The 12,486-nt window shown below is 37.2% G+C and overlaps 1 protein-coding gene across 1 annotated transcript in view; it reads left to right on the forward strand.

Moving 5' to 3' along the window:
- The first annotated feature begins 221 nt into the window (after positions 1–221).
- LOC149815384 (NEDD8-activating enzyme E1 catalytic subunit-like) overlaps positions 222–12,486 on the forward strand; it is a 28,385-nt gene continuing 16,120 nt past the window's right edge. The window contains exons 1-8 of the mRNA XM_089988235.1: positions 222–529; positions 951–1,114; positions 2,284–2,486; positions 3,687–3,919; positions 4,004–4,066; positions 4,159–4,215; positions 4,994–5,115; positions 5,660–5,777. Coding sequence (XP_089844361.1) covers positions 419–529; positions 951–1,114; positions 2,284–2,486; positions 3,687–3,919; positions 4,004–4,066; positions 4,159–4,215; positions 4,994–5,115; positions 5,660–5,777 — 1,071 coding nt within the window. The 5' untranslated portion in view covers positions 222–418. The remainder of the gene's footprint in view (positions 530–950; positions 1,115–2,283; positions 2,487–3,686; positions 3,920–4,003; positions 4,067–4,158; positions 4,216–4,993; positions 5,116–5,659; positions 5,778–12,486) is intronic.

Here is a 12,486-nt window from a genome sequence, read left to right on the forward strand (position 1 = left end):
ATTGACATATAAAAGAAGTTTTTTTATTAATTTAAATCTTGGAAAAAAAAAACCTTGTTCTCGTGGCCTATACTCTCCAGGAGGTTTGCGAACACACGAGTCTCGAAGTCGTGTCCCGTGCTAGATCGTACTCGTGTCTGGGTGTCATAGCATGCGGGTGCTTTTGACAAAGCTTTAACATTAGGTCCTTTCTCAGCATCCCACAAACGTCGACAAGCGATACGAAACAACCACAACAAAGGGACATTCTTGTGCTTTCTGAAAAGCCGATGCGGGGAAGCGTCTTCCAATGCCCTTGAAACCAGAGATGCTTCAGTTCAGCTACGCTAGAGTGTGGGGAGCCTTTGTTCCCTCTTCTGGGGTGGGAAGGTGAGTAGGAAAGAGGGAGGAAGACAAAGAAGAGAGAGAGAGAGAGGCCATGGCGGACAGTAACAACAACGGCGTGGCCGCCGGAAAATGGAGAGACCTCGACAAACTGCTCCTTCGCCCGGGGCATCTCGTTGGTCAAAACTTCGAACCAGGCCCCGAGGTATTGATTCCTTTCCCTTTCCTAATCTATGACAACTAATATGTTCGGTTCTTCCTTCTCTTCCTATTCATTTTTTTTTTCATTTGTTTCCTTCTTGTGCCTATTGATCCTCTCATAAGCAGAAAACCCATCTTTCGTTTTTGAATAATATCAACGATTAACACCAATTTTGATGTATAATGATCGTCTTTGTCCCCACCTTGTTTTGGTTTTCACTGAAACGTTTGTTCAGCTGATGGTGATAGTAGTTATCAAAAGGGTTTATCGGTTCTGTTTTTAGTTCATGGAGATTGCTTGCTGTGTACTTGTTCTATACTTTAAGTATCAAGTGTATGATTGGAGCGATGTTTTAAGTGATGGTGAATTGTGGGGTTGGTGCTAAATTGCAAATAATTATGAATTGGGTATGTGGAATTTGCAGTTGAGAGATGATCTTCAGGCGTATGTGAAGGTTTTGGTGGTGGGTGCTGGAGGTTTGGGATGTGAATTGCTTAAAGACTTGGCTCTTTCAGGTTTCCGAAATCTTGAAGTTATTGATATGGACACAATTGAGGTTTCCAATTTGAACCGGCAATTCCTTTTCAGGTTCGTCAGTCAATTTTGTTATTTTTGTTGTTGTTGATATTTTTTGATTGCATGTGCTAGTGATTGCTATCACCGTGTGGCTCTTTGATGAATTCGTTGAAGCTAAGTAGTTAGCTGTTTTGATTAGAATGCTGAAGGAATTCGGAACTAGATCTTGTTGCATTGACCTTATTTATACTTCTGAAATTCATATGAGGAAGATTGAGTTTTGTTTTGATAATCAAACAGGGGAATATCCCCACTGTGGGGCTGGAACTGGAAACCCCTTGGCTGAGATGATGGTGTGACTTTTACCAATCCAAACTCTTCTATTCGGCACAAGAAAGGACTGGATGGTAACATATGTTCTGTGACATTTTTCAGAAAAAATTTGGTCCATACCAAGTTGAATAGATGATCATCCTGTAAAGCTGACTGGCAGTACATTTTTAGGACTAGAAAAAAACGCTGATGGTTCAATAAATGCAAATTTTAGTATGCCGTATCCATGAGATTCACCCACCTATTAATCAAGGCTGTTCACATAATCCTAGCATGTCTTATGCAGAAAATGTGTTTGCATTGGCTTATAGAAGGAACATGACAAAAACACATGATCATATTAATCGGTGATGGATAATTTTGGTTGCATATAAGAATATGTATCAGTACTGCATATAAAATAAGAAAACATGTGACTATGCTTGTCAGTTGATGTAGAAATGAAATAATTCTTATGGGAGTTTCTACTCTTACCTGTCTATCTCATGATTGAAGTGCCGTTCATGCCTTCTAGGCTAGAAGTTTTCTACAGTTCAATTACTTCTCTGTAAATTGCGGGACGTAATCACTTTGCTGTCTTCTAAATGTCCATAAATGCTGTATATGGATGACCACTTAAATGAATATAGCACTTTCGTGATCCTTAGAGTTGGCATATTTTCATTGACAAAAACAATATAAGAATGTCTTGCTGGATTGATCTTGTTTTGACAGTATCTTGATTATTTAAGGTGAGGTTTCTGGGACCTTGTATTGTCATTGTCATTTTATGTCTCAATAGTCAAGATTCTGAGATCTTGTCAGTAGTGGAATCCTTTTCCATGTTCATTAGTTTCTGATTTTCCTATACGATGCTTCCTTCCAGTTCTTGAAGGATCACTCCTCAATAAGGGGCTTTTGTATTGTAGGCTAGAGGATGTTGGAAAGCCAAAGGCTGAGGTGGCTGCAATGCGTGTTATGGAACGTGTAAGCAGTGTGAACATAGTTCCCCATTTTTGTCGGATTGAAGATAAGGATATTGAGTTCTATAACGATTTTAATATCATTGCACTCGGTCTTGACTCTGTTGAGGCTCGAAGCTACATTAATGCTGTGGCTTGTAGTTTCCTCGGTATGTTATTATTTTACGTACTTTTCAAAGTTCTATCTTTTGTTTTGATTTTTTTTTAGTTTATTGCTCCAAAAAGTGGTGAATGTATTTATATCGTGCACTTTTTTGAACAGATACTGTTTCAAGGGAACATTCTTTTCCATTCTTGTATGATATATTTTGTGCTTTTTTATTTGTTGACATTATTATATGGGCTTGGTAGTGTTGCCACGTGTTTTATTCGTTTCAGGTCCTTTTAATGCTGTAAAAGTTCAGTTGCACTGTATGGGAGTCTTAGATGACAATGAAAAAAGGATATTTTTTTTTGACATTGTTACACCTTAAAAAAGTAGAATTCTTCTGACCTTAGAGTGTAGAAATTAGAAAGTCTTTTGAATGATATGCAGCAGACCCACACTTAACCTTGTTATATTTCATTTAAGCACCTGTATCCGTGTTACATATAGCAGAAAATGTAACAAAGAAAAATGCAAAAAACAACATCCAGTATCAAACAGCCAGGTAGATTTGAGACCTACATCAAAATCTATCACTCTCCCCTTTCTTGCTGGATCTCCCACCCAATCAAGCCAACATGCATGAGGTATGGTATTAGAAGTGCAAACCCAGGGCTGGCTTTCCTTAGAGAATTTGAGCCCACAGTTTGAGAAATCACTGGTTTTCTGTTAAAACAATTTGCTTGTCTATTTGCACATCTGTGTAAAAGCTACTAGGAATACTAGTTAGTAAGTGTCTGCTAATTACTCTTTGTCATGTCTGTCATTATTTGTGGTGGACATGGGTTTGAAAATTACTGACTATTGAGTTCCCTGTAGCAAAGTTGCTGCTTCAAAAAAGTATGATTCTTAATGAATAGTCATTTCCCCTGTTAACTAAGTTTTTGCTTCAGTGGCTGTATGACTAATCTTTATTTTAAAATACATTTTTTTTCTTGGATTACAGAATATCCTTTGTATTTGAGCTCATTTGTAATTTTAGATCTGCTGGGAATTATTTGTTTGTTTTTCTACCATATCTGTACAATTGCTATGGTTGCTTCATTTCTTCTAATTGATGAAGTTTTTTTCTTTTGGAACACTTGTTTACTTGTATTAAAGTTTCAATACGACTGAGTGGCTTGTTTAAATTTGCTGTCTTATCTGTTACAGTTTTGGAGGTTTTGAACCTTTGATATCACTAATTTTGTTTTGAAAAATATAGAATATGATTCTGAGGATAAACCATGTGAAGAAACCATCAAACCTATGGTGGATGGTGGAACTGAAGGCTTCAAAGGACATGCTCGAGTTATCTTGCCAGGAATTACACCATGCTTTGAGTGCACAATTTGGCTTTTCCCTCCTCAAGTGAAATTTCCGTTATGCACACTTGCTGAAACCCCACGAACTGCTGCCCATTGTATTGAGTATGCTCACCTGATTAAATGGAATGAGGTAAGTTATAAACTTGCATGGTCTGCATTTCATGATGTTTGGCAGAATCCATTAATAAATCTTCTCAATTCAACATTTTTTTAGGAACATAGTGGACAATCTTTTGATGCAGATAATGCGGAACACATGCAGTGGGTTTATTCACAGGTTCGGTTAAATTTTTTCCTTTTTTTTGTTTATTTCCTGTTGTTTGTTAATATGTGCAAGTCTGTTGACCTAGTTATTTTCCGAATATGCAGGCCCTAAAGAGAGCTGAACTTTTTGGTATTAGTGGAGTTACATATTCCTTAACACAGGTAGAGATGTCATTATTTTCTGTCCGCTTTCTACCTTGATACTTCTACATATCTCTGATTTAGTTCTTCACTTCTTGCTGGTTTATTCTTAATCCCTATGTCACATGGGTGCGGCACTTTCAAAAAACTTGGGTGTGGGGGTGCAGCAAAAATATAAATATAAATATATATATATATATGTATGTATAAAGTCCAAAAGTTGGACATAAATGACCCTGGGTGTGGTCAACACACCCAGGGTCAGGTTGACTGCACGGGTGCCACACCCGCACGCGCACCCGCGTTGCGTTGACGCGGGTGCGGCACCCAGTTGGCCGAGTCCCTGTGACATAGCGAGTTAATCCTTTAAAGAGAAACTAAAGGAAAATTTGTAAAGGAAAAAGAATTCATTATGATAATGATTTTATCTAAACGATAATTTATGACTTTCTTGATTGGAATGTGATCAGCTGTTCTTTAGTTGCTAGTTATTTCATCTCTTGTGACGCTCTTTGAACAAGTGATCTAAACAATGATTAGGCCATGAGCACTCATAGACCTGAACATTTCGCAGTTGCCATCTCCATAATCTCTTTGTGTATTATAGTAACCATTTTGCATTACTTTTTATCATTAAGATCTTTGTATACCAAAAGATTCAAAGTTGCTATGAATTTCTTGAGTGACAAATGTTTTAATTTTAAAGGATATATTTTTTTATCTTATTGTTGTAGTTATTGTGGGCTAGCTTCTGGTTCTTATGTTTGGATAATCATATGTTTGCTCTGTGCTCTTACAGGGTGTTGTAAAGAATATTGTTCCAGCTATTGCTTCTACAAATGCAATTATATCTGCTGTTTGTGCATTGGAAGCCTTGAAGATTGCAACTGGGTGCAGCAAAACGCTGTCCAATTATCTAACGTATGTAATTTTCGCTTTTACTTATTTATGCTGCTGCCTATGTCTCTAGATAGAGACACGGGTAATGGACACAGCATGGACATTCTTGGTACAGCCCATGAGTTTTGCAAAACTATGAGGACACAGGGACATGGCTGTACACAATGTGCATGCATGCATGTGTGTGTGTGTGAAGCATGAATGCCATCTTCAGTGAACAACAATCATTATGACTGCAAAACACTAGATAATAAATGTAAGTTGAAAATTGAACTGTGATGCAATCAATGGCAAATTTGAAATAAAAAGCACACAAGTACATCCAAAAAAAACAATAAAGCTAATAAAAACATAAAGCTAAGGACACGGTGTTGACTATGCCCTGCACAGGTTTAACTATGTACATGAAGTGTTGTAGGGTATCTGGTGTTGTGTTGACACAAGGAGACGTGATAAGTGGAGTGTCCATGTGACATAGTTGCTGTTATATATTCACTGATATGCACTTTGCCGCAACAGCAATTTGTTAGTATCCTCACCTATTCACAAAAATCTAATTTTATAGGTATAATGGTGTCGAAGGACTTCATACAAAAGTAACTGAATTTGTCAAAGACAAAGATTGCCTCGTTTGTGGTGCTGGTATTCTTATTGAGTTGAACACCTCAACCACTTTACAAAAGGTATTTATCCTGATTCTTCACCTAAATTCGCTTGATTGCTTTATTGCTTGGTAGATTAGTTACATAAGCCATAGTATTTTGTATCTAACGTGTCAAGAACCTTTTCCTTTCTACTCCTAAAGATATGTATGATTGTTTTATATTGTATGTTAATCTCAGATTTAACTCAGAAGAGTTACTTTATGTGTGCAACTATGTATTTTTGTCTGACGCAGGTCTGTGTTTGGTAGCCTGGTTTTCCATTTCTGTGTTCTTCCGCCTTATAGCTGGATCCCACCTTATTTCCATAGGCATATTTCATTATGCCCCATGGGTTGTCCATGTCAGACTGGAAAACCTTCCTTAGGTTGTTTATGTTTTTTAGTTATTGAATATTTTACATGTATTAAGGCTGATCAGGTATTTTTGCTTGTTATGTCAAATTCAACTATGTTAAGTAGCATTGATGTCACTGGAATCTTTGTGATGGCCTTTCCCCATGCACAAGTCTTCCTTATGTTGGTAGGCTTATTGCCCTGCTGGGATCTGTTAAGAGTGGGAAACACAAAGCCAAGTTTTTTAGTCAATTATAATAATCGCACAATGATATATGAATTTAGGTTGGCTATCTCATCCACATTTGCTAGTGTGCATTTATACAATTCTTTTCTAGTTGACGGTCTCTGTTTAGCCATTAGAGTAGTAGAAGGTCTAGTTAGGAGATGTTCTTATGTGTCTAGGAATCATGAATAAAATAAGACTATTAGGAGATCCATGGTCCATGGTTGGTTGTGTTGGGTCGGGTAATTGAATTGGGTTAGTAGTGTTTGAATATGGGTCCATTTAGGTCCATTAGGATTTGGTTTGCTTTGAGTTTTATTTAAGCAATAGCTATAATGATGAATGAAACTTGAGCCTTCAGTTTTTGCCCCTTAAAGAGAAGATCGTGTGTATGTGTGCATGTGTTACTCTCCTTCTCTCTCCTCTAGTGCTTCTCACTCCAATTTTCCTCTTTCTTCTCTCATCATCATATTCTTCTTCTTCCTCTCTCTTCTCCCTCTTCTCTCTCATCTTTCATGCTCATCCCTCTCTCCTCTCTCACCAACTCTACCCACTCCCTTCTCCCACCACTTCTTGTCATATTCCTCTTTTGTCCTCTATGTCTTCCTCTCCTTACTGTCTATGTAACATGGACACTTCTAAAAGAGCAATGCACCGACGCCACATGTTGGTGTGGATGCAACACTTGGACACAACTTCTGCAGTATTAGGTGTGGTCAACTGTACCAGGGTCCATTTCTGTCCGAAACTGGACTCAGTTAACCCTAACCAAGTTCAATTTCATCTATATTATATACATAAATACGTACATATGTACAGACACACACACACACATATATATATATATATATATCAACAACAACAACTACGCCTTCATCCCAAAACAATTGGGGTCGGCGATATGAACCAACAAAGAAAATCATTCTGGGTCTTCCACATGAATCCTTCTCCTCCAATCATTTCTATCCAATGCCATGTCCTCGGTGAGGTTCAAAGCATTCATATCCTTTCCTATCATCTCCATCCAAGTCTTCCTAGGCCTACCCCGACCTCTTTTAACTAATATATTTTCTCATTTCTCCATCCTTCTAACTGGAGCATCATTAGACCTTCGTCGAATATGTCCAAACCACCGTAAACAATTCTCTCTCATTTTATTTTCAATGGGTGCAACGCCTACCTTCTTACGTATCTCCTCATTCCGAATCTTATCTTTTATTGTATTTCCACACATCCATCTAAGCATACGCATCTCAGCTACACTCATTTTTTGAATATGATGTCTCTTGGCAGCCCAACATTCCGTACCATATAGTAAAGCGGGCCTAATAGTCGTCCTATAAAACTTTCCCTTCAACCACAATGGCATTCTACGATTGCACAACACTCCGGTTGTACTTTTCCATTTCATCCACCCAACCTTTATCCTATGATTTACATCTCCATCAATTTCTTCATACCTCTGAATGATAGATCCCAAATATTTGAAACAATCATCCACCGGTATTTCTTGCTCACCAAGCTTCACTACACTCCCATCACTACTTTGTTGCTTACTAAACCGATATTCCATATATTCTGTCTTACTATTACTCAACTTAAAAACCTCTTGCTTCCAATGTCTGTCTCCATAATTCTAACTTAGCATTAACCCCAGCTCTAGACTCATCAATCAAAACAATATCATCAGCAAACAACATACACCATGACACATTTTCTTGAATTGATCTCGTAAGCTCATCCATCACTATAGCAAATAGGAAAGGGCTTAAAGCAGATCCTTGATGTAACCCAACCGTTATAGGAAAATTGGTTGTCACCCCTCCATAAGTGCAGACATTGGTTACTGCTCCTTCATACATATCCTTAATTATACTAATGTACTTGAGAGAAACACCTTTCTTCATCATTGTTCACCAGAGAACGTCCCTAGGTACTCTATCGTATGCCTTCTTCAAATCAATAAAAACCATATGCAAATCTCTGTTCCTCTCTTTATTTCTCTCAATAAGTTGTCTAAGAAGATGTATAGCTTCCATAGTTGATCTTTCGGGCATAAAACCAAATTGATTCTCCGATATCATGACAACCTTCCTCAACCTAGACTCAATCACCCTCTTTCAAAGTTTCATAGTATGACTTATGAGTTTTATACCACGATAGTTTGTGCAATCTTGTATATCACCCTTATTCTTATATACAGGCACCAACGTACTCTTCCTTCACTCATTAGGCATCTTATTTGTCCGCCAAATCTTGTTAAAAAGATTTGTCAACCATTCTAAACCTTTATCTCCAAAGCATTTTCAAGCCTCGATAGGTATACTATCCGAGCCAACTGCCCTTCTTGATTTCATTTTCTTCAAAGCCTCTGCAATTTCTTTCTTTTGAATCTTGCGCATAAAATTACGATTCATCTCATGAAAAGGAATGGATAAGTCTTCAAGATCTTGAGCATGACTTTCATTAAATAGCTTATCAAAATAATCTTTCCATCTCTCCTTAATCTCCTCATCTTTTACTAAAACCCTTAGTGTTTCATCTTTGATACATCTAACTATACCCAGATCCCTCGATTTCCTATCTCTCATCTTTGCAAGCCTATAAATATCCTTCTCGCCCTCTTTGGTATCCAACTTGTCATAAACCTCTTTATATACCTTATTCCTCGCGTTTCAAACTACTTTTTTAGCTTCCTTCTTTGCTATCATATACTTCTCCAAATTCTCATTATCACGACTCTTAGATTTCTATAACACTCTCTTTTAATCTTAATAGCTAATTTGACATCCTTGTTCCACCATTGATTCTGAATCCTCCTCGAGACACCAATCAACTTCCTTAACTACCTGCTTTACAAACATTCTTTGTTTAGCTCCTTTCAGTGCCCACCACTTAATTTTAGGATCTATCCTATGTCTATCCCTTTTGTAGCATTGTCTAATTTTTAATATTTAAAATTAAGACTCTATGTTGTGTAGCTACACTTTCTCCCGGTATAACCTTACAATCGATGCAACAACCCCTATATCTCTTTCTAAGTAGAAAAAAATCTATCTAACTCGTATTAACCCCACTTTTAAATGTTACTAGGTGAGACTCCTCTTCCTAAACCAAGTGTTTGCTAATATATATATATATATATATATATATATATATATATATATATATATTTCCGCAACCCTGCATCCAATTTTTTGAAATTGCCATGTCACATCCTTCACACCCACATCCACATCCGCACCTATGTGGCATATCTTACTGTCTATCTATCTATCTATCTCGCTCTTTCTTTTTCGAATCCTTGTTTCACCTGACCTTGTTGGCTGGGACTGCAGCCATTGGACTGCCAATTAAGACTATGTGATGCCCAACCCGACTGACTATCTGTCAGCCAGCTGTTTTCTAGCGAAGCATATGCTAGGCATTGTGGGTGATTCTCAGGCGATAAGGCTTCTTTCTGGTTGATCACTTTCTTGATCATGCTGGAGTTTGACTAAGCTGTAGTTAAACTTTGATCAAATGTTTTTTGGGGCTGGAACGGGTTTGATATAACAAGAGGAATCAAAGCGGCCGTTCCTGGGAACCATGCTCTCTGAGAATAAGAAACCAACCGAACCACCAGAAACCAGATTTCCATGATCGCCACACGCCTTGCTGATTTGAAGAATCTTCAAAATGATTGATCCTTCTGGTTCCTACAATCACGAGAAGACATCCATCATCTAAAGGAGACTACCGTGAGAGTCAATCACAATGAAGTCAACAAGAAATGTGGGAGATTCACTCCTTGCATTCATTAGTTGGTTGATTGGCAATTCCTTTTTTTTGTCATGAATTTGTGGAACTCGTCATTGACCGAAAGGTCAGCATGATGGATTCCAATAGATTTGTTATTATATTTATGAACATGCCAATTAATTCACCGAGATGCATTATTTTTGTTAGAAGAAATTTATTGTATTATGATCACTTTAAGTTGGATATTATCACAATTTAATACAAATTTGAAACAATAACATGTTTTGTTAGTATAAAATACTTGTTGGTAACATGATATTTACTTTTGAAGTAATGATACCAAATCTACCTTGCATAAAATATATTAATAAACAATATCATTGCAGATTAACCATCTCATCTGCTAGATCCAGCCTTTGGCTGTTGTCAACATATTCTGGTTACGTACATGTTTTAGTTGCCATCTTGTAGGCACACTAAAAATCAATGTCAGAATGTCAAAGAATGCAAAAATTAATGCACCAACTTAGATTAATTTGCTTATAAAAATAGCTCGTAAACATCCACATGATTGAATCTTAAAGAACCTAAACATGTACCAAATTCTGGATCTAGTAATTGATAATCATATATGTTCCCTTGACATTAAGGTATTTAGTATTGATACTATAGTTGATTCACAAAATGATATATATATATATATGTATATGTTGTACACTTGAGTATATTATTGCCAAGATATATTGTATAAATTTTTAGTGCCATCACACCAGATTGGTCGATAATTTGTAAGGTGGCATGATGCAAATGCATTTTCAAATTCATAGAAATCTAATTTACGACTATCTATGCTATCTTACCTAATCAAGCTAATCTCTAATGGAAAATAAAAGAAAATACTCATAAATTTCATTCATCCATCACTAATGAAACCCATTACAATGAGTATTTATAGGCGAAAACCAAAAACCAAAAACTCTAATTTAATTTGGATCTCGAATAGATCCAAATCCTAATAAGATTCAAATTTTAAGAAAAATCTAAAAAAAGGTAACAGATCCATAAATGAATCCTGGACCTGAACGCATTACAACTCTGCCCTGCATTATTCTTCTCGAGTTGGAGAAGACTTGCCCTCGAGTCTGGCTCACTTTCACTTCTTCGAATTTCTTTTAACCTATGCAAACCACAGAACCGATTCAACTTTTTGGGTAAGGAGCTCCAATGTGAGCAGGTTAGTTGGATCTAACAATGGTAAGATTCGATCCACATAAGATCCAAGTAGAATATTTATGTGGACCTTTTTATTTGGTTGTTTCAAAAGGTCTTTAAGTGGATGCACAAAAGATAATTTGGTGCAGCTAAATGGGTCTATGGATATATCATTTTGAATTTGACTCCATCTGGGTAACTAGGTAGGTATAGGGTTTAGAGTTTGGGTTTGTGGTATAGGCTTAAAATTTAGGACTTTTGGATCTGAATGGCTTGTAGCTAGGTTTGGAAATGGGAGTAACTTTAGGAGAGGTTTGGATAGTCTCAACTGAATTTGGTTTTGGGATGGTGGTTCAAGAAGCTTAAGAGGGTTTGGATCTAAAATAAGATCCATTTTTGGGTTCAAGTGTGGGTTTTGATCCATATCTTTTTTCATCTGTATCTGGATTACTAATATGCTTTTGTAAAGGTTTCAAATGAAATATATTTGGATTGGGTTCATTCAAGGTCACATCTACTTGAGTCAGGATAATTTTGGAACTAGGAACATACTTGATCTTCATTAGTTGCCCCAATTGGTCCCACGTCTGAATTCTTTCTTGTGCAGTTGTGCTTGGCATTCATAAGTGATCATCCATCAAATTTTAGCTTCATCATTGAATCGAGCGGATACCAAAATGACTTTGCGATGATCGGGAATTTGGTGTTGATCGAATATGCTTTGGCAATACATGGATCCAACCAGAAAAGGTATCTTTATCACAACTGCCTGTGAAATCAGGAAGGCCTAGCTTGATGCCATAAACCTCATATGGATCCAAATAAGAGTTTTGGGTTTGGTTAGTCTTTTAGGTTTAGGGTGGAATTTGGGCCAAACTGGTTTGCATTTAATAGATTATGAGGTGTAAGGATCTAAAACAAGTTGAAAATCTTAAGTGAGGGCTTTGGGTCAGTATTTGGGTTATTATGGGTCAATCTAGGTGGATTCTAGAGAAAAATAGGGTCCAAAAAGGGGGTATGAGGTATTGCATGAAGGCTTGAACCGATTTTGGAATCCTGGACTAGTTGCAGGTAGTAATTCTGAGTGGTGAAGGAGCGGATGTTGAAGACAAACCAGTTCAGTTCTCTAGATGGTGAGGAAAAGGGTTGTTAGGGTTTGGGTGTTTGGAACCACCCTCACCCACTGTAATTCGAAAACCGCTAGCTGGGGCCATTG

The sequence above is a fragment of the Nuphar pumila genome, chromosome 15, assembly GCF_984573655.1.
Source record: "Nuphar pumila chromosome 15, dmNupPumi1.hap1.1, whole genome shotgun sequence".
NCBI lineage: Eukaryota > Viridiplantae > Streptophyta > Magnoliopsida > Nymphaeales > Nymphaeaceae > Nuphar > Nuphar pumila.